This window comes from Aquarana catesbeiana, linkage group LG09 (genome assembly GCF_042186555.1).
Source record: "Aquarana catesbeiana isolate 2022-GZ linkage group LG09, ASM4218655v1, whole genome shotgun sequence".
Lineage (NCBI taxonomy): Eukaryota > Metazoa > Chordata > Amphibia > Anura > Ranidae > Aquarana > Aquarana catesbeiana.
The window spans coordinates 114,875,191-114,897,807 of record NC_133332.1 but is presented as its reverse complement, the minus strand read 5'-3'; the positions used below and the strand labels follow the sequence as shown (position 1 = coordinate 114,897,807).

Sequence of the window (22,617 nt, the reverse complement as noted above, 5' to 3'; positions counted from 1 at the left end):
TGCATCCCTTTGTATATATAACATAACTTATTTATCCCTCATCACTATGTGCTGTTCATGTACCAAGTGGCCACAAGTGGGTTTATCCTTTGAGATGCTGAAGTGTTATTGAACACACTTAGCTGCTGAAAGGTGTGGTATGTACACCAAAGAAAAGCAGTATAAAGTCTTGGAGCAGAAATTTAATTTTTGCTAATTCTCCAATCAAGTAGTCAGACTACCAGCTCTTAGTTTCATTTGTGCCTGGCTTTCTTTCAGGTAGCTGTTCTGTGTTTTTATTACAGGTCCTACGTTCTGATTTTACTTTTTTTGATTAGTAACTGGGCGTTTTAAAAACGATGCATTGAAAACAGATCATGGAAAAGTTTTTAATTGAAGTGTTATCCATCCACAGGAAAAGCAATTCAAGTGCCCTAGTGTGTGACTTGTACATGTTCAGTACATCAGTGTAAAAATGGGTAATGGGTCTGTTTGTGGGCCACAGGATCATGTCATGTATGGGCACAAATGCAGATATACGGAGACAAAAACTAGCAAAAATGATCTGTTTTTAGAAAATGTTTGTTTTAAAAAACATTAAAATGCTTCTATAGTTGCACTAAGGGATAGCAGCATAAAATTTCACAGTTGAAAGCAAATACTGTGGTAGTATTACAAATAATAAATTATTTCTATTTATTCCAACTTGTATGGGTAGAGGCACTAGCTGTTTATTTTTTACCCTATAGCGCAATTTCAATTTTTTTTAATTTTATGTGGTAATATTAACTCAAGCTTGAGAGAGGGGATTGGGTATCCGCCTCTAAATTGTGTAACCAAAAGGATGTTTGTACCTTTTGTGGGAAGATTAGTTCAAAGTAGCACATTAGGACACTGTCCACTTGTAGCACGTTAAGGACACTGTCCAATTGCAAAAAATCTTTTTAGGGCTTTCCTGGCCCACTTTTATTTAAATAAAGTTCAAAACACATGGGTTACCCCCACAGGGGTTTTTCAGTATTTCTTTTCCATAAATGAATGCCTATCCGCTTTCAGTTACAGTGCGTATGCACGGACATCAGTTGCTTTCAGCTGTACTGACTCCTGGGCAGAGCCTCCTGCTGCACAGGATGGGTCCTAAAGTACAGTTAATTCCAAGCTGAAAGACATTGTGCATGGTTGCATAATCGGTGGGAGCTGGTTGCCCACAAAAAGTCTCCCACTCTGGATCAACGATCCTTCCCAAGTCCTCCATGAAGTCTCTGAATTCCAGGACCCAAACCAGGATTTACCAAGCCATGAGAAAATCAATAATCTTGTTTTCTCTATATGACACATGTCCCGTCCCGTATGGGTGAGAACCCTAGGTGACCCCTAAACCCTTGTATGATCCTGCAATCCAGTCTCGCCTGCAAAACTGCCCTCAAACTACAATTTTCCAATATGACATAGCATTGTCCTGTCGCACATCTTAGCAGATCTTGTTAGGCTAGAAACTTTGAGCAAAACTTTGTTCAAACTTCAAAACTTCAATTCTGGCTGGATAAAGCAAAAAAAATTGTAAAAAACATTGTAAATTGCTTTGTAGTGGATACTCCTTTAGAATGTAATATGGTCAGGGTTATTTCTAGCTCTTCTGCCATCAAATGCTTAATTTTCAGAGACTAGCCACCCACCAAGTCATAAGACAATATTTATTTTAACTCTGTCATGTCATATTGTCTTACAAAGGTTAGGCGTTCTAGCCAGACATTGCCTAAAGTCTGCTTCATCTTTTGTAGCAAGGTGCCCAAACCAGGCAAAATGATACCTAATAGATTTGTATAAAAAAGTTAAACCTCAATTACTGATTTGGTTGCTATAGACATTTTTCTTCCAGATGAATACATAAAGCCCTATATCAGTTGATTACAGTTTTATTCATTTATATAGTCAATTTGAAATTTACACCACTAGTCTACTTTGAATATCATGGTTTCCGGTATATTTCATATATAGAGTATTTGGAATCTATGAAAAGCACAAAATTCCTGGACTTTTCCACAAAAATATGGACTAGATATTGCAAAAAGATATGTGGCTCATTGCTAGGGGACAAGAGCCATTAAAGTTTTTTCTCATTTATAATTTAAGGGTATGAATTAGAAGATAGCCAATACTTTTTACTATCTTATGTACTGAAATCCATTTTAAATGTATGCATACCTTAATTTACATAAGTTTATTTTCTTGGACTTATGTCAGAGCAATTCCAAAAAGATTAGGAACAGAAAAAAACTTTTACACAACAAAACTGACAATTTTTACATTTGTAATAGGATGAAAACAATAATACTTACAAGGCAAATTTATAACTGAAAGCTGGCTAGCGTTTTTGAAAGCTTTGTGAATGTTTGTCAAACTATTGTTTTACAAACTAATGTTAAAAATTGCCTATGTGTACTCTATTTTAGTCAAGGCTTTTGTGATATTATAGCCCATTAATCTCAGTCTGTCTCCTTTTTTTTTTGCTTCTTATGCTTTTCTGTTTTCCCACTTTGGCGGTCTTTGTGCGTGTTATTGGCAATTCATCTCTTCAACTTACTGCATTGTTGTCCCACTCTGCCCTCCTATTTCTTTGTATCACTTCCTATTTTCATATTTCACATGCCTGGGTCAAAAGACAACCAACAAAGGCAAGGGTTTTGGAGTCCAAAGATGTAGATAACAAGCGCTTTTCCCAACACAGAAAATCCAGTTGTCTAGGTTCATCTGCAATCCTCATTTGCAGGCTGTCCATAGTGTAGTAAATGCATACAAAGGTCAGCATAGGGAAGAAGTTGATGATTTTTAAAACACATTTTTAGTGGGCCTTAGGAAGCATCAGGGGAATCGTCAATAAAATGATTTGCCTCCTTAGAACAGCAAAAATCAAAAAGTTGATTGAGCACAGCAGCTGTAACGTTAGTTTAATTTTTTACATTATGAATGTTGCTGAAAACTGGTTATCCAAAGGAAGAATGGGAAATCTATATTTGTAGAAATGGCAACTTGATCTAGTACATGTGGTTTATAACTAGGTCAAACAACCCGACCGGTAATTGTGCAGCAAATAAACAGTAAAAGATGGTCAAACTAAGCATTACCTCTATAAATTTGTCCCTCTGGGATTTATTCACTAAAGCTTGAGAGTGCAAAATCAGGCTCACTTCTGCATTAAAACAAATCAGCCTCTAGGTTTTATTGGCAAAGCTTAAAGGATATGTTCACCTTTTTAGAAAAAATTATAAATGCAATTTTTTTTGCAGGTAAAAAAAGTGTATTTATTTTTTTATTTCTTTTGGAGCCCGTAAAGAATTGGGCCAGTGATCAGCAGATCACTGGTGCCTTCAGATCTGTCAATATATCTGTGTACCCGTACAGGCAGTCAGATACAATCTGACAGGAATAAATCAGTGAACTACCACAGTGCTCCACGGCACTGTGGTAGTTGAGAACTACAAGCCGACAACTGCAAAGGATGTCGGAACTTGTAGTTCATTCAACACAGAGCTGCGTGTGGACGATAATTTTAAAAAGTGACAGCTAGTACAGGAAAATTCTTCCCGTATTGCTGCCACAGGAAGGGTGGGTAGCCAGCAGTTGCTGCAGCAATGGGAAACATGTTCCACCCTAAAAATGGGTGGAACATGTAACATGTTCCCAAAGGTGAACTTAACCTTTTAATTAAACAAGCTGAGGTTAGAAGCTGGCTACCATGCACACCAATTTCTGAGTGCACCGGTATTAGTAAATCTACCCTTCTGTGTTTTAACTGATGTTTAGCTGTCTAAAACAGTCACATATGTTTGTACAGAGCAACATCGCAGTAAAAAAAAAAAAAAAATCACAGATAAACAGTCAACAATGCCCTGAAAACCACAAGGGAAGGGGCAATATGAATGGGCAGTGAAACAGAAATGAAACAGAGCGAGAGAAACGATAAAAGCCACAAACGGAGGATGGAATTCCACAATAAGCACAGGACCCAAAGAGTCCATTACATTCCCTCAAGGTTTTATCAAAACCTTTAGGCTTTTCTATAACCAGTCCAGCATTGCTGGATATTGTATACATAGGACATTGCTGGATGACTGTAAGAGACAGGTGTGGTGATTGCCAGAATTGCAGACACTTTAATGGTCATGAGTCAGTTGTGAATGTGTGTGTTTTTTTTTTTTTTTTGTTTTTTTTTAGGCAATTGTATTAGTAGCAGACTTGAGATGATCAGCTGGCAAAGCAGATGGCATTGAGGAATTGTTTTAAGCAGGGTTTCCAACAGCATTTTCCAGATTTAGATGTGTCAGTTTTGTCTTTTTGTTCAAATATAGGTTTCCTAGCAATTAACAGTTGTTGCTCATTAGCTAGTAGTTACACTAGACAACATGGAGCCTGGCACTGGATTGCTGTTAGACAGATGCTTTCACCACTGGATTCAACCAGCATAACTTGCCACTTATTCTGACCCTGCAGGGCCAAAAACTTTAGCCGCTTTAGGGTCCTTCCTTGTGTGACTACATCAAACTTCACTCCCTTCGCCCCCACACTTTCCGAAATACAGTATTTCAGAGGGTAGTGTTTCTTGATAGCTGAACAGTGGACAAAGACAATTTGCTTGTTTTTAGCTATATAGATGAACCATGTCCGTTTTGTAAATGTAAAACAAATAATAATCTCCTGCGCTTGGGTGCTTAGTCTATAATTAAGTGGTGCGACCAACTCTTTAGATTTAGGCAGCCTTGCAGCCCTCCTCAGATTTAGGCAGTCTTGCAGCCCTCCTCAGAACAATGGGTATTCTTGAAAACTAAAACAAAGGAGGGTGCACCGACCTTGTGCATTACCAATGGTAGAATTTTATTAAAAGCATAAAAACAATGTTTATACTCACAAACGAGCATGTAAAGGAGGCTTGTCAATTGGTGAGACTGCGTCTCAAGACACCTGCAACCCAGACCTGATGTTTAGGGGATCAGATGATATCCCGAATGGCTGACGCGTTTCAAGGGCGCACCCTTTTCCTCAGAGCCTAAGTGGTCAATGGCTCATCTCTCCTAGTCACCACTATATGTATCCCCACCCCAAATAACACTCACCAGGACCGGTAACCATGCCGTTTTTTCAATGATTTTTATCTATGTGGCCAGGATGCGGCATTTCATTACAGCTGCAAACCGTTTTAAATTTGATTTTTTTTATTTTCCTTTTAGAAATGTAATTTTGCTGTGGTGGTGTTCTAAACACGGGAAAGATGCGCTACTTTACAGGCATACTAAGGACACCCCCCAGGCAAGATATTTAAAGGAATATTTCATTTGTATTGTTTCACTTTAACCACTTGCCGCCTGCCATATAGCAAAATTACAGCGGCAAAGTGGTTTCAATATCCTGACCGGACGTCATATTGACGTCGCAAGGATATCAAGCGGCAATCGTTGTTGCGGTGTGTCAATCTGACATACCGCAACACTGATCTAGGTAAAGAGTCTCTGACAGGGAGACTCTTTACCACGTAATCAGCCGTGTCCAATCACGGCTGATCAGAGTGTAAACGGGAAGATCCGTTGATTGGCTTTTCCTCACTTGTGTCTGTCTGTCGGCTGCTCCTCTGATTGGGGGGGGGGGGTCTGTAATGATTATCAGTGCAACCCCCCCAAGGTTGTCCACACTGGATCACCAGGGATGTCACCAACAGGTGTGCCACCCTAGACCACCAGGGATGCCAATCGGTGCCCACAATGGATGCCAATCAGTGCCCACAATGGGCATCACTGATTGGCAGGCATTGTTTGGCACTGATTGGCATCCATCCGTACCGTCAATTAGTGTACATCAGTGCCCATCCGTGCTGCCTATCAGTGCCCATCCGTGCTGCCTATCAGTGCCCATCCGTGCTGCCTATCAGTGCCCATCCGTGCTGCCTATCGGTGCCCATCCGTGCTGCCTATCAGTGCCCATCTGTGCTGCCTATCAGTGCCCATCCGTGTCGCCTTTCAGTGCCCATCTGTGCCACCTATCAGTGCCACCTATGTGTACCCATCAGTGCCGCATATGAGTGCCACCTCATCAGTGCCCGTCAGTGCAGCCCCGTCAGTGCTCATCAGTGAAGGAGAGAACTTGCCACCAAAAGAAAGCTCTATTTGTGGGAACAAAATTATAAAAATTCAGTTTGGGTACAGTGTTGTATAACCGCGAAATTGTCATTTAAAATGCGACAGCGATGAAAGCTGAAAATTGGTCTGCGCAGGAAGGTGTATAAGTGTCCTGTATTGAAGTGGTTAAGCGTTATTAAAATCACTGCTCCTGAAAAACGTCCGTTTTAAAAACTTTTTTGCATTGACTTATGCCCCCTGGGGCAGGACCTGGATCCCCATACACTTTTTATGGCAATAACTTGCTTATAAGCCTTTATAATTAGCACTTTTGGTTTTTCATGTTGGTGTCCCATAGACTTTAACAGTGTTCCGCAGCTTTCGAATTTACTGCGAACACCGCATGGTGTTCGGCAGATTGGCAAACACCGATGTTCGAATAGAACTAACGTTCGACTCCAACATCTGGCTTATCCCTATTCACAACAAAGTGGACTTATATTTTAAAGCAAGGTCCACATTAGTTAAACAATTAGATTACCTAAGCTGAGTTGAACTTCTCAATAAGAAGCCAATCTTTTGGTTGATCGTGATATAGCCATAGCTCACAGATCCAGAAAGTAAAAGTAACAATATACATTAAAGTGGTAGTAAACTCTGTTACACCACTTGTACCTACAGGTAAGCCTATAATAAACTTGCACAGTTTAGGAGATATTCAGAGTGCATGCATCCTATGACCTCACCGGCGCATGCGCTCTGAAGGTTCAGCTTACAGTGCCGGACCTCAAAAAAACAAAAATAGTGTAGAGCTAATGAAAAATAAAAAACGACCATGTGTTGTATATATGAAAAATGGATTTCTCCCATACACCCTTCACAGAGGAGGACATAGAGGGTGCATAGAAAGCAAAAAAGTCCTAATAGTCCTCAAGGAATATGTCAGGCAAAATGATGTTGGTCTTCAATATATATGTGACTGCATGTTGCACACATCCATAGGCAAGGAAAAGGATGATTCAAAGATATACCCCCACCAACAATCAGAAGGCTTACCGGAACCTTTGGACCCAATGAAACCTACGTCTGATTGGGTCAAACAAGCTTTGGTCATCAACGGCTGCTGAACTTCGATGGAAGATGGAAGAAGGATCCAAAGATGAAAGGTGGAACCGTATGAGCCTCCAGGGTGATATCCTCAGTAAAAATGATTATATTGAAAAGGGAAAAACAAAAAGAGGCCACATAGTGTAATCCCGTATAAAATATATATGACAAATTTATTATAAAAGAATTACACTCACATGTAAATTATATAAAACCAGCACTGTATAGATAAAAAATGGCGGCAGTGGGGCCCTACCCTATCCTACAGTGCCGGACCTTCAGAGCCCGTGCCCTAAAGGCCGCTCCCCTGCACATGCAATTTATCACAGGTCAGACCCTGTCAGAGGACCAGTTGATTGGGTAGGTTAGAGGATCTCGATCCATTTTGTTCACCTCTGGGACTGGCAGGCTCTTCCAACTACCCCCCCCCCCCCCCCCCCCAAATCTCATCCCCTATTCTCCTCACTCTTGAATGAGGACTTGAATGTTCAGCAGAGCTGTATGTTTGTGCTTGTCAACCCTTTAGACAATGATCATGTCTAGCCACTTGCTGACAGCTGGACGTCTAAAGAAGTCCTGGGCTTTGTGGTGGTATATCTAAATGATGCCTGCAGCTACAGGCATCATTCAGATATTGCCATTTTCAGCCGGCGATTCCCTACACTATAAGAACGATCATAGCAGCGGGTCAGCCGCTTGATCGTTCTTATGGGAGGCGGAAGGGGATGCCTCCCACCGCCCTCCGGTGTTTCTACTGACTTTCACCGCTGCGATCTGTGAGTCGGAGAACGGATCCGCCGGCCCCAGATGTCCACCGTAGAGATTTCCGCCTGGACCAGATGGTCGCCGGAGTCTCTATGATCGTCGGAGGCCGGGCGCGATGTTACGCTCGGCCTCTGCATTAAAAAAGTGCTGCCTCGGCTGGGAAGCCGTGATCGTTTTTTTAATTTATTTATTTTTGGCTTCCCAGCCTAGAGGTGAGATATGGGGTCTTGTTGACCCCAGATCTCACTGTAAAGAGGTCCTGTCATGCCATATTCCTATTACAAGGAATGTTTACGTTCCTTGTAATAGGAATAAAAGTGATCAAAATGTTTTTTTGTTTTTTTTTTTTTAAAGTGGCAAATTCAAAATTAAAAAAAAAAAAAAAAAAAAATTTAAAGTGCCCCTGTCCATGTGTGCTCGCAGGCAGAAGCGAACGCATACGTAAGCCCCGCCCACATATGAAACCAGTGAGACATGTGAGATGTTGCAGCGAACATTAGAGCGAGAGCAATAATATAATTCTAGCCCTAGACCTCCTCTGTAACGCAAAACATGTAACCAGTAAAAAATTTTTAAGCATCGCCAATGGGGATTTTTAAGTACTGAAGTTTGGCGCCATTCCACGAGCGTGTGCAATTTTAAAGCATGACATGTTGGGTATCTATTTACTCGGTGCAACTTTATCTTTCACATTATGCAAAAAAATTGGGCTAAATTTACTGTTTTTTGTTTTTTTATTAAAGCATGAAACTGTTTTTTTTTTCCAAAAAAACACGTTTGAAAAATTGCTGCGCAAATACAGTGCGAGATAAAAAGTTACAATGACCGCCATTGTATTCTCTAAGGTCTCTGCTAAATAAACATATATAATGTTTGGGGGTTCTGTGTAATTTTCTAGAAAAAAAATGATATTTACATGTAGGAGAGAAATGTCAGAATTGGCCTGGTGGGCAAGTGGCTAGGGATGGTTGGATTGTGCGTGCACATCTGACAGCTCATGGACATCTGTGGGCACCTTTAAGTTTCCTAGCAATCTTGACACTAAAGAAAGCAACATGAGCAGTGGCAGACAGTTTGCAGAGATCCCCATGCAAAAAAACCTTATGGACTTTGTCATTATAGTTGCTCAACATATATACATTCTTTCTTATGCTGCTACTTGGTTAGTCTGTCTCTATCAGGAGGGTGTCTTTGGTATGTAGTCCTGCAAGCACACTAGCTTATTTTAATGTTTTAAATATTACAGTACAGTTTTGTTTTTTACTCTTCTGAGCCTTTTGTGTTCTTGACAGTTGCAAATGGCTCCTTTTTATAAAAGTTTCATTACAAAGTGGTAGAACAGCTTGATCTGATGTATACCAAAAAAGAAATGGTAACCATAGGATCAGCAAATTACAGTAAATGGATTGTGGAAGGTAGCAAAGAGGTTGTTGAAAAGTGAGATTTAGCGCAGGTTCACACTGTTGCATCTTTGTAAAATGCACCTGGAAATACAGTTCTCTGTAGTTTCTTTCATTTGAAAGAACCTCGGTGCACCACAATGCACAGGTGTTTTAGTGTATGGCATTTAAAAAAAAAAGGTGTGTTAATACCTATGTTGCAGTGTGTTGACGGCCCATTTGAAATGAGTGGGCTACCTTAGTGCAATATACAATTACCCATGTGCATTGACACAAAGACGTGAATATGGTCCAAGTGAAAAAAAAATATTTATCTATATTATTTTAATTAGAGCTGACTCAGGCCAATTTGCTGTACAATCAAATATATTAACAATATCCTGTTGCCCACAATGACTTGTTCCATTAAATCTTATCTGTCTAAAATGCTTATGTTTCCTGAATCTTGTCCATTTCTTCCTATACTCTTCAGACATGTTTGTGATTTTGGTTTAATTCCTCTGGTTAAAGCCATCAGTTGCTTTTACTTCGTGTCTTTGGCAGTTGATACAACTGCAGGTGATTTCTGATGTATCAGATTTTGTACTTTACATGCAGTATGTGTTCTTCCTTGGTGTCCAATTTTATTGTATTTCCTTCCTCTATTCACAGGCACTGCAGCCTGGAGCACTTCAACCTTTACCAAAGAGGCCAGCACTTGAAAAAAGCAATGGGGCCACCACGATGTTTAACCCCAGTGTTTTCCACTACCAACAGGCGCTAGCAAATATGCAGTTGCAGCAAACTGCGTTTATCCCCACAGGTAAGAAGTAAAAGCGTGCATATTTTATAACCTCTCACCGTCATTCGTCGTATATCTGCTCTCATAGACAATGATGATATCTGAGCCCTGCTTGGCAAATAATCCTAGTGCATGCAAGTGGAACTCCAGCTAAAACCAATTTTAGTTTTGAACAGAGTGGGGAAGTATCAGAACATTTTTCAGGTTTTCCAATATTAACCGGTATGGTTTTCTCTCCAGTTACCAGCGCAGGAAAAACGAAAAAAAAAATCTCTCCAACAGGGACACAAAGAGCAGCGATTTTAACCCTTGCATACCATGCTGTAATGGGTTATTTTTATGTCGGTGTCCCTGTTTGAAAGATTTCGCCTTTCTCTCCCAGTGACATGGCAGTCTCCTCAATGATAACAATTACAATCCAAACCTAACTCCTCCCTACTCTATAAAATGTTTTGACTGGAGATTATAAAAAAGGTATTTCTTTTTTAAGGGTATTTCTTTCCCTTTAACTGTCCGTTAGTAGCTGTCTGTATTATTAATGTGTTCTATCCACCCGTATCAGCCTCTGTTCAACAGGAGTAACTGGGATCGCTAAATGGACTATGGGGGGGGGGCAGCTGCTGTTAAACATGCAAGGTGTAACATTATTATTAGTGGTCTAAAATAACATATGATGTAGTCTGCCAATAGCTTTAACAGTCTATTAATAGCCTTAGTTTTTTTATATCTCTGAATCCCCCTGTAACATCGTTTTCTTACCTGTTGCTCCAGCCAGTAGGTCCATAGTTTCCACTACCTTTTCATTTAGACCAAGCTGTACAAAAAAGTAACAGTTGGAAGGCTAGGCTAGGCCATTTAACACCACCGGGGGAGCGGGTTACTTCATAACCTTTTTTTTTTTTTTTCCAGAGGAAAATGAAACCTGTTGCTGCAGCTGCCTAAAAAGTGTTGGCTGGAGTTGGGCTTTAATTTGTTTGGAGATTATATAAAAGTTAGATTACAAAAAATCAGTCTGACTGCTCTGTCGACAGGGTAATAACATTACCTAAAGGAAGTGGGAAAGTGTCAGACGTACTAGCAGAGTCAACAGGTATTAAAAGGGTTACAGAGGCAACTCAGGAAAACCAAAATTGACATGTTAACATGGCAGACTGCATCAAATTTTTGTTTTATTCTTTTACATTTTATGTTATTCTCATAGTTCCACTTTGAACTATTTCAGAGCCTTGCGTTGACTCTAGTAATATCCATATGGCACTGGATATTTTGCCAGTAACATATCCTTATAATTAGTATAAAAACAGCCAAACCTGCTCTGCAGTTTTCTTATATTTCGGTAGAAACTGTAATGAATGTTTCCTTTTAGGAACATTTTGTTTAGTGGTTTATGTGGACCTGCAGAAAAGTTGGGCCCACCTTTTTATGATGGTTTTCCTTCCACGGGTTGCATTGTTAGTTGTGGCCTCCAGGTGGTTAAATTATGTTCCTATTTACAATGCTGCAAATGTCAATATGTGTTTCATAAGAAGTTTTTAGTTTATAAAAACTGAAAAGCTTGATATCAAAGCTACATACCCTTTCCCCATCTGCAGTTAGCATGGCTGAATTTTGCAGTCAGTTGCTCTTTTATTTCCATGTAAAAGCCCAGATTAATCATATGTCACAGCTTTTTTATGTTTTGCTTTAATAAAAGGTACACGCAGAATTGGGTATAAAGGTAAAAGACTAGTGCTTGGTGCATTATCCCAGGGGAACCAATCTGATTGAAATGTGTTTTTTTTTTTTTTATCTCACTTCAATAAGCTGAATGATTTGGTTGTTATGAATAACTTCTGTATGCAAATCACTGCTGTTTGGGTCAAGTTCCGTTAATCCCAGTATTCAAGTTGGGGTTCATACGGGGTGCATGTTTATTCTGGGTCAGTTTACAGCTTCTAAAACAAGCTGGCTGCATTCATATACCTTTAAAGATCAGCTCACTTTATGAAAAGCCATTTAGAATTCCATGGCATCAATTTTCATGATTCACAAAGCTCAACAGCGCATTTTAGAGTAGGTAATGTAATATCTTTATAAATACATATGTTTTACTCATTTCGACATTGCCGGGAAAAAAAAAAAAAAAAAAATTTGTTAAAAGGGTAAAGATAAACGTCTTAACCTTGACTATACATTAGTAGAATTGGAGTCATTTGTAAAATATAGGAATGGAGTGACCAACACAGAGCCTAATGCAGAGGTCCAGCATGCTGTCAGATCTTTGAGACACAACATGTGATTGATCCATTTTTTATAAGTGGTCCTTTTTTAACATAAATCAGAAGCAAAAGTAGCATCAGATGTATGATAATCCTAAAATGGACAGGAAGATTATGATAGAAGTGCAAATTTACAATTGCCTTAGATCTCCACTATAGTAGACTAGAATATATCATAGGTATTTTGGAAAGTAAAGACTGCTAGATCTACGTTGAGCTGTTGCTTTAGGATTGTTCATTTTCGGTCTTGAAAAGTCCCAGTAAGGAATGACACACATCATATCTGTGCTTATAACTGTATTGTGTTTAAAAATGTTTTCGTTTCCTTAATTATAATTGGCTTTTCCCTTTTTTTTCTCTTTTATTTTTTTCTTTTCTTTTCTTTTTGATAATGCTGTCTTTGCTTTGCACTGTGATTGCATGCTGCTCCTGGTGTAACCTTCATGGTGATGTCACATGGCTTGCTGCTGCGATACCTACCACGCTCCTCCAATCCACCATGTGTTGCTATGGTTACCATTAACCCTCCACCCTCCTGTATGTCGCTTCCATGGTTCCCTCTTGAAAGTACCCATGATGCACGGTGCTACGCCCACCACTGTGTCTGCAGCAACAACACCCGCCACCAGCGTGCCCTTCGCTGCTACAGCCAATCAGGTTTGGCCCTTTAAATAGCTTTTTTTCACATGTAGTATCCTTGCCATATTGTACAAAATAGAGAATTCTATGCACCTTTAGAATAGGTGACATGCAAAGTGTGATTTTTTTTTTTTTTTCTGTTGCATTATCATTTTTAATTATTCTTAGTAATTAGAATTCATATAGCTATGTGTGTTTTTTTTAATTACAGGAAAGCTATAATTATAAAGCCACATTTATCCTAGAGAGGATATAAGTTTGTGGTATATACAGACACTTAAGCCTGAGATCCTGAAGATCACAGGCATATCAATGTGTCATGATGCTTAGATAGATGTATATTTTGCAAATTAGAACGTTATTGCTCCTTAGCTGTCAGCAGGGTCATTTTAACATATTAGACACCAGTGAGAACTAGTTACAGTTTGGTTGGTCAACATAGGAGTCAATGTCTATATTATCATTCAGACATTAGGCATTTCCCATTTAAATGTATAGCACAATAAAATCAAGAAGTAGTAGGATAACCTGTTCCAATTTTTCATTATTCAAGCATTATAACATAATTCATATCAGATTTGCATGTTACCATTAGGAGTCTATTTGCTAAGACTGGCATTCTGTGTACTTGTGCAATTTGTGTTAGTTTGAAACTGAACATTACATAGGATTTCTGATCAGTTGCAGAGCTTTCTCACGTTAAGTTGCCTCTTCACACAGGTGTAAGCTGTCCTAGTTGTCTCTATGATGCAGCTTTCAGACTTCTGCTTTTTGCTTTGCCTCAGCAGGCAAATGAGACACCTGAGAAAGGGACAACTTACTGGGAAGTTTTGCATGTCTGTGGCTGGGTAGAGAGAGTTTGTTATAGTGTACCTTGCCCTATGATAAGAATGTAACCATTTTGTAGTCTCTCACAAGATTTGTGAGAAAGTACATCTTAGTGATGTCACTTGTTCTGAAAAAAAAAGGCAGATAGAGAAACTGGCATTAAAGGACCACTAAACCTAAAAACATTCTCAAAATTCAATTCTGATAAACAGCTAACAGACCACTACATATACAGATATAACCATGATTATGCAGAAAATTAGATGATGATTGTGCATCTCAGCTTGCAGCTGTTCAAATTTTTCTTTCCGTTTTTTTTTTTTTTTTTTTTTTTTATAATAATTTAAAAAAAAAATCTACAAATTTTGTATTGTCTGGAATTGCTGGGCAAATGACAGACAACAAAAATATAATCTTAACCCTTTAGGGACTATAGAGGTTTATTAATAATCCTATTTACCTTTTTCTGGTAGCTGGTATGGAAGGCAAAAGGAGGAAGACTGACAGTTGGTCGCTTTCTCCTTTAGGATTACTAGAAAGAAAATTGACATCAAGTTTGAAACTATTGTGTCCAACTATATTGGCAGAAACTGTGAAATGTTTTTCCTTGCTGTGAAGACCTCTGTTAAATTGGTTAATAAAAAATATGTTAATGTATGTTTAGTGGCCTTTTAATATAAATTGGATCCAGTACAAAGAATAATTATCAATGTGTGCAGGTAAAGGTACCGGTTTGAAAACCTGTGGTGACATGCTACTATTTCTGACCTGAAAATGTTAGTAGATTCACCATCTCTGGCTTCAGACGGTGATCTGAAGCAAGCATGCAGGTGAGGTCAGCTATTGCAGCCTTCACTACAGGTTTCCTTTAAAAATATTTATATATAATTTGATATACACTATATTACAAAAAGTATTGGGGCGCCTGCCTTTATACGCACATGAACTTTGATGGCATCCCAGTCTTAGTCTGTAGGGTTCAATATTAAGTTGGTCCACCCTTTTCAGCTATAACAGCCTCAACTCATCTGGGAAGGCTCTCCACAAGGTTTAGGATTGTGTCTATGGGAGCGTTTGACCATTCTTCCAGAAGTGCATTTGTGAGGTCAGGCACTTATGTGGACGAGAAGGTCTGGCTCGTAGTCTTCACTTTAATCCATCCCAAAGGTATTCTATCAGGTTGAGGACAGGACTCTGTGCAGGTCAGTCAAGCTCCTCCACCCCAAACTCGCTCATCCATGTCTTTATGGACCTTGCTTCATGCACTGGTGTGCAGTCATGTTGGAACAGGAAGGGGTCATCTCCAAACTATTCCCACAAAGTTGGGAGCATGAAATTGTCCAAAATGTCTTGTAATGCTGACGCCTTAAGAGTTCTCTTCACTGGAACTAAGGGGCCAAGCCCAACCCCTGAAAAACAACCGCACACCATAATCCCCCCTCCACCAAATTATTTGGACCAGTGCACACAGCAAGGTCCATAAAGACATGGATGAGCGAGTTTGGGGTGAAGGAACTTAACTGGCCTGAACAGAGTGCTGACAACCTGATAATAGATCATCTTTGGGATGAATTTGAGCAGAGACTGCGAGCCAGACCTTCTTGTCCACATCAGGGCCTGACCTCACAAATGTGCTTCTAGAAGAATGGTCAAACATTCCCATAGACATACTCCTAAACCTTGCGGACAGCCTTCCCAGAAGAGTTGAAGCTGTTATAGCTGCAAAAGGTGGGCCAACTCCATATTGAACCCTACAGACTAAGACTGGGATGCCATTAAAGTGCATGTGCGTGTAAAGGCAGGCATCCCAATACTTTTGGTAATCTAGTGTATATAGCAAACTGTAATCATGCATGCAATGGCACCTCTGTAATAAAATAAAAATATTACAGCACACTATGAACAAATGATTTACTATGTTGTGAGACAGATGGCAGAATGAGCAGATGAAGCATGAACTGCCTTAGCAAATAGACCCCACTTTGTCTCCAATTATCCTTCATTGAACAGGTGACCTAACCACGCATGCCCCAGCCACTCAAAGTGCTAGTCTGGACACATTACTCAGAACCTCCCACAGTAAGCAGAAAGCTGTGACTTACAGGTCACGGGTCTGATTTCACTCACCACCATATAAGGCAGTCAGGGGCGTAACTGTATGTGATAGGGCCAAAGACATTACTCTTTTTCTGCTTGGGCCCCATAGCAGCTGCATGGTCTACTATGACTATAGTTACACCCTTGAAGGCAATCATAGATAGCATTCTCTGCAAAAGAGATTTTAATTTCAAATCTTTTCCACTGTAGATGTCCCTATTTTCACTAGATGAACTGAATAACAGCATGTATGTATCACAGATGTTACCAGTAGAACAGTAAGTTTTTTGTTTTCATCTCAAAATTAAATATTTTGTAACATATATTTAAGTAATGACTGCCCCTGCTTGTATAAGTAGTGATAGGCTATCCATCAGTTTTACTTTTAGCTTATACATGTTATATTTACTAACACAGTGTTTTTTTTTTTTTTTATGGTGGCCATGCACAGGCAGATCTTTCATTAAAGCTGGAGTTTTATTACATAGCTACAATGGTCCAGCTTGGGGTCCAGTACCAAAAGCCTGCCCTTCTACATAGAACCCAAAGGGGGTCGTCTGCTCAGCACTTCAGCCATTTAAAGAAAGCCTTGTATTTTTTCAATGAATTCAATCTCTGATTATATGAAGGCATTCTCTAATTGGATGAAGTGGAGAGGCAAGGTGGTAATGTCACTATCTTTACCTCTCCAAGCTTTTATTTTTTTACAACACTGGGTAAAGTTTCTCTTTAATTTATATGTGAAAGCTAAACATGGATCCTTTGCCAAGTTTTTTTGTGGCCTCACCCCTTTTATTTGTCATGGTGACCATTTTCACCAAGACAAAAAGTTGGTGGAAATCTCCAAAAGGGACATATGTTCTGATGACAGCTGTCTGAAATGGGAGTAGTTCTAACTTTGCGAAGATTTTCTCAAAATTTTTGCTGCGTTTCCAATCCAAGAAAGAAATCTCTCCAACAGGGCACAACAGACAATAGCCTGATATCTGATAGGGGTTTTAAAGCTTCCCTACTATATATAACACAAAAAAAAGTTTTAACTGAAATGTTGATCTCTATCCACCTTGTTCCAATCAGTGCTCTCAGCCAATGGAGTGTCCTGGGGGGGGGGGGCTCCCCTGTGAGAACACAACAGCTCAGCGGGGGAGATTGTGAGGGAGACTGCTGTACTAATGTTGGATTGTTGGTACAGCTGCTCCAACTGACGCTGAGCTGGCTGGGTTGAATGAAAAAAAGTGTGTACTAGATTTAAGTTTCTCCCCAAATTTTAGGAAGCTTTATGGTAATTAAACTTATCAGTGTCAAGTTAAAATTGAGATCAGTTATTGAGTGAACATTCCCTTTAATCCCTTTATACCAAATTCTAAGAATTTAATAAGCACCACCCAAACTGAAAAATCATTCTGTCTATGGCCAGCAGGGATAAAGGTTGGGTTTATATTGTTAGTCTTTTATGGGTAGGTTTGCATTACTCATTAAATAAAATATGAAATTAGGAACACCAGGGAGCATATAGGAACTTGCGCTGTATTGCTTTAACCATCGCAATGATTGGCTGAAAGTTTGCAACAGTTAAACGCTTTTATTTATCACAACATTGCAGAATGTTGCCTTCATAATATGTTGCTTTGTGTTGCTTTCCATGTAAAAACTGAAATAAGACATGCTTGCTAGATTCAAGATGTTTTGTTTTAAAACCGTTTAAGTCATAATCAGTTTTTATCTGTAGATTTTAATATCCAGAATTTAAAATTTTTTTACTGTGTAGATGTAATTTTCGAAGATTCTATCCCATGTTTGGTCCTAAAGCATTTTGTGTAATCTATGGAGAATAATGTGCATTGTTACAATTAAGATATTTATGCCAGGACATCTCACAAATTCTTTTTAACTTCGTATGTGGAAAATCGTATATATAATATATTACAGTATCTCACAGAAGTGAGTACACCCCTCACATTTTTGTAATTATTTTATTACATCTTTTCATGTGACAACAGTGAAGAAATTACATTTTGCTACAATGTAAAGTAGTGAGTGTACAGCTTGTATAACAGTGTAAATTTGCTGTCCCCTCAAAATAGCTTAACACACAGCCATTCATGTCTAAACCGCTGGCAACAAAAGTGAGTACACCTCTAAGTGAAAATGTTCAAATTGGGCCCAATTAGCCATTTTCCCTCCCCGGTGTCACGTGACTCGTTAGTGTTACAAGGTCTAAGGTGTCAATGGGGAGCAGGTGTGTTAAATTTGGTGTTATCGCTCTCACTCTCTCATACTGGTCACTGGAAGTTCAACATGGCACCTCATGACAAAGAACTCTCTGAGGATCTGAAATAAAGAATTGTTGCTCTACATAAAGATGGCCTAGGCTATAAGAAGATTGCCAAGATCCTGAAACTGAGCTGCAGCTCGATGGCCAAGACCATACAGCGGTTAAACAGGACAGGTTCCACTCAGAACAGGCCTTGCCATGGCCGACCAAAGAAGTTGAGTGCACATGCTCTGCATCATATCCAGGGGCTGTCTTTGGGAAATAGACCTATGAGTGCTGCCAGCATTGCTGCAGAGGTTGAAGACGTGGGAGGTCAGCCTGTCAATGCTCAGACCATACGCTGCACACTGCATCAAATTGGTCTGCATGGCTGTTGTCCCAGAAGGAAGCCTCTTCTGAAGATGATGCACAAGAAAGTCCGCAAACAGTTAGCTGAAGACAAGCAGACTAAGGACATGGGTTACTGGAACCATGTCCTGTGGTCTGATGAGACCAAGATAAACTTATTTGGTTCAGATGGTGTCAAGCGTGTGTGGCGACAACCAGGTGAGAGTACAAAAAGAAGTGTCTTGCCTACAGTCAAGCATGGTGGTGGGAGTGTCATGGTCTGGGGCTGCGTGAGTGCTGCTGGCACTGGGGGAGCTACAGTTCATTGAGGGAACCATGAATGCCAACATGTACTGTGTCATACTGAAGCAGAGCGTGATCCCCTCCCTTTGGACACTGGGCCGCAGGGCAGTATTCCAACATAACGACTCCAAACACACCTCCAAGACCACCACTGCCTTGCTAAAGAAGCTGAGCGTAAAGGTGATGGACTGGCCAAGCATGTCTCCAGACCTAAACCCTATTGAGCATCTGTGGGGCATCCTCAATGGAAGGTGGAGGAGCGCAAGGTCTCTAACATCGACCAGCTCTGTAATGTCGTCATGGAGGAGTGGAAGAGGACTCCATTGGCAACCTGTGAGGCTCTGGTGAACTCCATGCCCAAGTGGGTTAAGGTAGTGCTGGAAAATGGTGGCCACACAATATTGACACTTTGGGCCCAATTTGGACATTTTCACTTAGGGGTGTACTCACTTTTTTTGCCAGCGGTTTATACATTAATGGCTGTGTTGTTGTTTTGAGGGGGCAGCAAATTTACACTGTTATACAAGCTGTACACTCACTACTTTACATTGTAGCAAAATGTCATTTCTTCAGTGTTGTCACATGAAAAGATATAATAAAATATTTACAAAAATGTGAGGGGTGTACTCACTTTTGTGAGATACTGTATATAATATTATGCTTGATTTAAATGTAATTTAAGAACGTTAAAGTTCAAAGCAATGAAGTTACTCGAACGATTCTTGCAAGACACATAACGCATATACCCACCAAATGTCAATGGAGAAATCTTTGGAGACACATTTTTTCTGTCCTGCAGACTCCAGTGACAAAATGTTGTTCCTAATATAAAAGAAATGGTTAAAGCCTACGGCGGTAGTTTTATGGGTGGGTCTAATTCATCATGTGCAGATCTCTTAACCACTTAAGCCCCGGACCATTTGGCTGGCCAAAGACCAGAGCACTTTTTGCTATTCGGCATTGCGTCGCTTTAACTGTCAACTGCGCGGTCGTGCTCCCAAACAAAATTGATGTCCTTTTTTTCCCCACAATTAGAGCTTTCTTTTGGTGGTATTTGATCACCTCTGCGGTTTTTATTTTTTGCGCTATAAACAAAAAAACGCATTTTTTTACTTTTTGCTATTAAAAATATCCCCCAAAAATATATAAAAACATTTTTTTTCCTCAGTTTAGGCCGATTTTGTATTCTACATATTTTTGGCAAAATAAAATCGCAATAAGCACTTGATTGGTTTGCGCAAAAGTTATAGCGTCTACAAAATGGGGGATAGTTTTATCGCATATTTATTTATTTATTTTTTTTACTAATAATGGAGGCGAACAGCGTTTTTTTTTTTTTTTTTTTTTTTTGTTTTATCGTGGCTGTGACATTATGGCGGACAGATCGGACACTTTTAGCGCTATTTTGGGACCATTCACATTTTATACAGCGATCAGTGTGATTAAAACTGCATTGATTACTGTGTAAATGTGAGTCGCAGTGAAGGGGTTAACCAGGAGGGGGCACTGCAGGGGTTAAGTGTGTCCTAGGGAGTGATTCTAACTGTAGGGGGGAGGTGCTATGTGTGACACGACACTGATCATCGCTCCCGATTTACAGGGAGCTGTGGTCATTGTCACTAGGCACAACTCTTCCTCTTTGAGAGCTGATCGCAGGTATCACACTCACGGAGCTCACAGCAGGGTCACGCGCGGCGGCAAATTTAAAGGGACGTACCTATACGCCCATTTGCCTGTCCGTGCCATTCTGCCGACGTATATGTACATACGACGGTCGGCAAGTGGTTAAATTAGACACCTTGGCCAGATTCTCCAAGACTCACGCCTAATTTGTGATGGTTGAGGAATTTAATATGCCATTTGTTCTACCCTTAAAGAAGCCCTACAAAACAAATTCCCGAAACTTCATTACAACCATTTAAGCTGCAATTGGGGTGAAGTGTCGTCATGGTAACACTGCAAAATGTAATTACACTATTCAAGTCTAACTAAGAATCACACATGTTCAATGTCAGATTTAGTGCCTAAACCTATGGTTTACATTTATAAATTTTAATAACTACTTGATGCAATAATTGCTCCAACAAGGCTTTCCCTTACTCCAGCAATTACCTGCTGTTTGATTAGAACAAAAAGTAGTAAATGATAATTTCACATCTCTTACTAGTAATATGAAGAAGACATTTTGAAGTTCTCGCCATGTAAATTGATTTGCTTGCTGTGAATATTTGTGTCTACCCATAAATATTGGTTAAAAGCTGAACTCTAGGCCAACTGCTAAGTACAATAATGAAACCTGTATATATGGAAGATGTTTTACCTGCCAAAGAATGTGTATTTCTGTCCATTCAGTCCTTAGATATACACAGCCCTCTTACATGGTACACTTATCCCATTTACAGTAAAGGAATACCAGGGTGTACTCTCTCCACTATCAGCCTGCTAACTGGATAATAAAAGAGCAGCAACAAACCAATGAGGTTATTTCTCTGTTACTTGCTAGCTCTTCCTACCGGTATGTTTCTTGCCACACATTTGCATGCAGCTCATCTGATTGGCTCTCAGTTCCGCCCCTCCCTCTTCTAGTCTGAAAGCTGCTGTACAAATGATTGCAAGAGGCTGATATTATGTAAGATTCGGTACTAACACCAGTTGCATTTAAATAAATACATTTAATAATTTATTGATGAATGCAGAGCTGCATTAGTCTGAGCTTTTTATATCTGCCTGGAATTCAGCTTTAACCCTTTAATAGAATTGATCCAATGCCCTTTAATTTGAATTGATTCAATGTGTGTACCAAACTGAGAACCATAGCGGTACTTATATCACACAGTAAGTCAGAATTAAGAATTCTTTAATAGACGGACACTTTTTAAAGTACATTCTGCTTGCAGATTATTTGATGGATATTAAATAAATGTATTAATGGTTAGATACTTTCTAGAAAATCTATCTAGAGATCTAGTATTGGTCTCAGGGTTCTGTCTGCTAACACCTATTTTTTGTTCTCTCTCTCCTCTCTAGTAGACCATGTTGAAATTCTGAACAGCAGAATTGTGGAATACCAGAATCTCACCATGGGAAGTTATACATGGCCTTTCTGTAAATACCCATTACTGGCGGCCTCTACCACCTCGACAGTAAGCCTGCTGCAGTCTACATGTTAACCAAAAAGAAAAATAAATTACATGGGAATGTCTGAAAACCGCACTATGAAAAAAAAAAAAAAAAACATAAAAAAAGGCAACACTGCTCTATGAAAGCAGATACACACGTAGGATAATATACTAGACTGTTGTAACACATTTACTTTTAACACATGTAACCATTCAGCATGTGCCGCGTTAGATGAGTATACGATGCGGACACTCATTTTACTGCATATTACTGATGGATTCACAATTTAAAGTGTTATCTTAACTGTTCTTTTTGTTTACATCGTAGTCTATTTCATTTTTATGTGTGTACCATTATCCCAAGTATACTGAAGACCATCTTCTTCATTGTGATTTATAACATGCATTGTTGTTTTTTATGTTCTTAGTATTATGCCAAACAGAGACAAAGTGGTTCTGAAAAAAGCTCATCAGATTTTTATGAAAAGAGTTGTATGATAGTTTTATGTCTGTGAATCCATTATTATTATTTTTGTGTTCCTCTTAAATCATCACTATTGCCTTTATGTAATAATGCAAAGAGGAATGTACAAAGTGTAGTAACCGCAGCAACCACAAGACATCTCTTCTGA

General features: G+C 39.5%; 1 protein-coding gene across 5 annotated transcripts in view; it reads left to right on the top strand.

Moving 5' to 3' along the window:
- The window catches only part of MBNL3 (muscleblind like splicing regulator 3), a 189,079-nt gene extending 166,963 nt beyond the window's left edge, over positions 1–22,116 (top strand). For 3 of the 5 annotated variants that reach the window (XM_073599168.1, XM_073599169.1, XM_073599170.1), the window contains exons 6-9: positions 10,010–10,160; positions 12,966–13,054; positions 16,172–16,239; positions 21,894–22,116. In XM_073599168.1, the coding sequence (XP_073455269.1) occupies positions 10,010–10,160; positions 12,966–13,054; positions 16,172–16,239; positions 21,894–21,906 (321 nt within the window). In that variant the 3' untranslated portion in view covers positions 21,907–22,116. The remainder of the gene's footprint in view (positions 1–10,009; positions 10,161–12,965; positions 13,055–16,171; positions 16,240–21,893) is intronic. The other 2 variants (XM_073599172.1, XM_073599171.1) reach the window with 2 other exon arrangements.
- Positions 22,117–22,617: the final 501 nt, after the last annotated feature.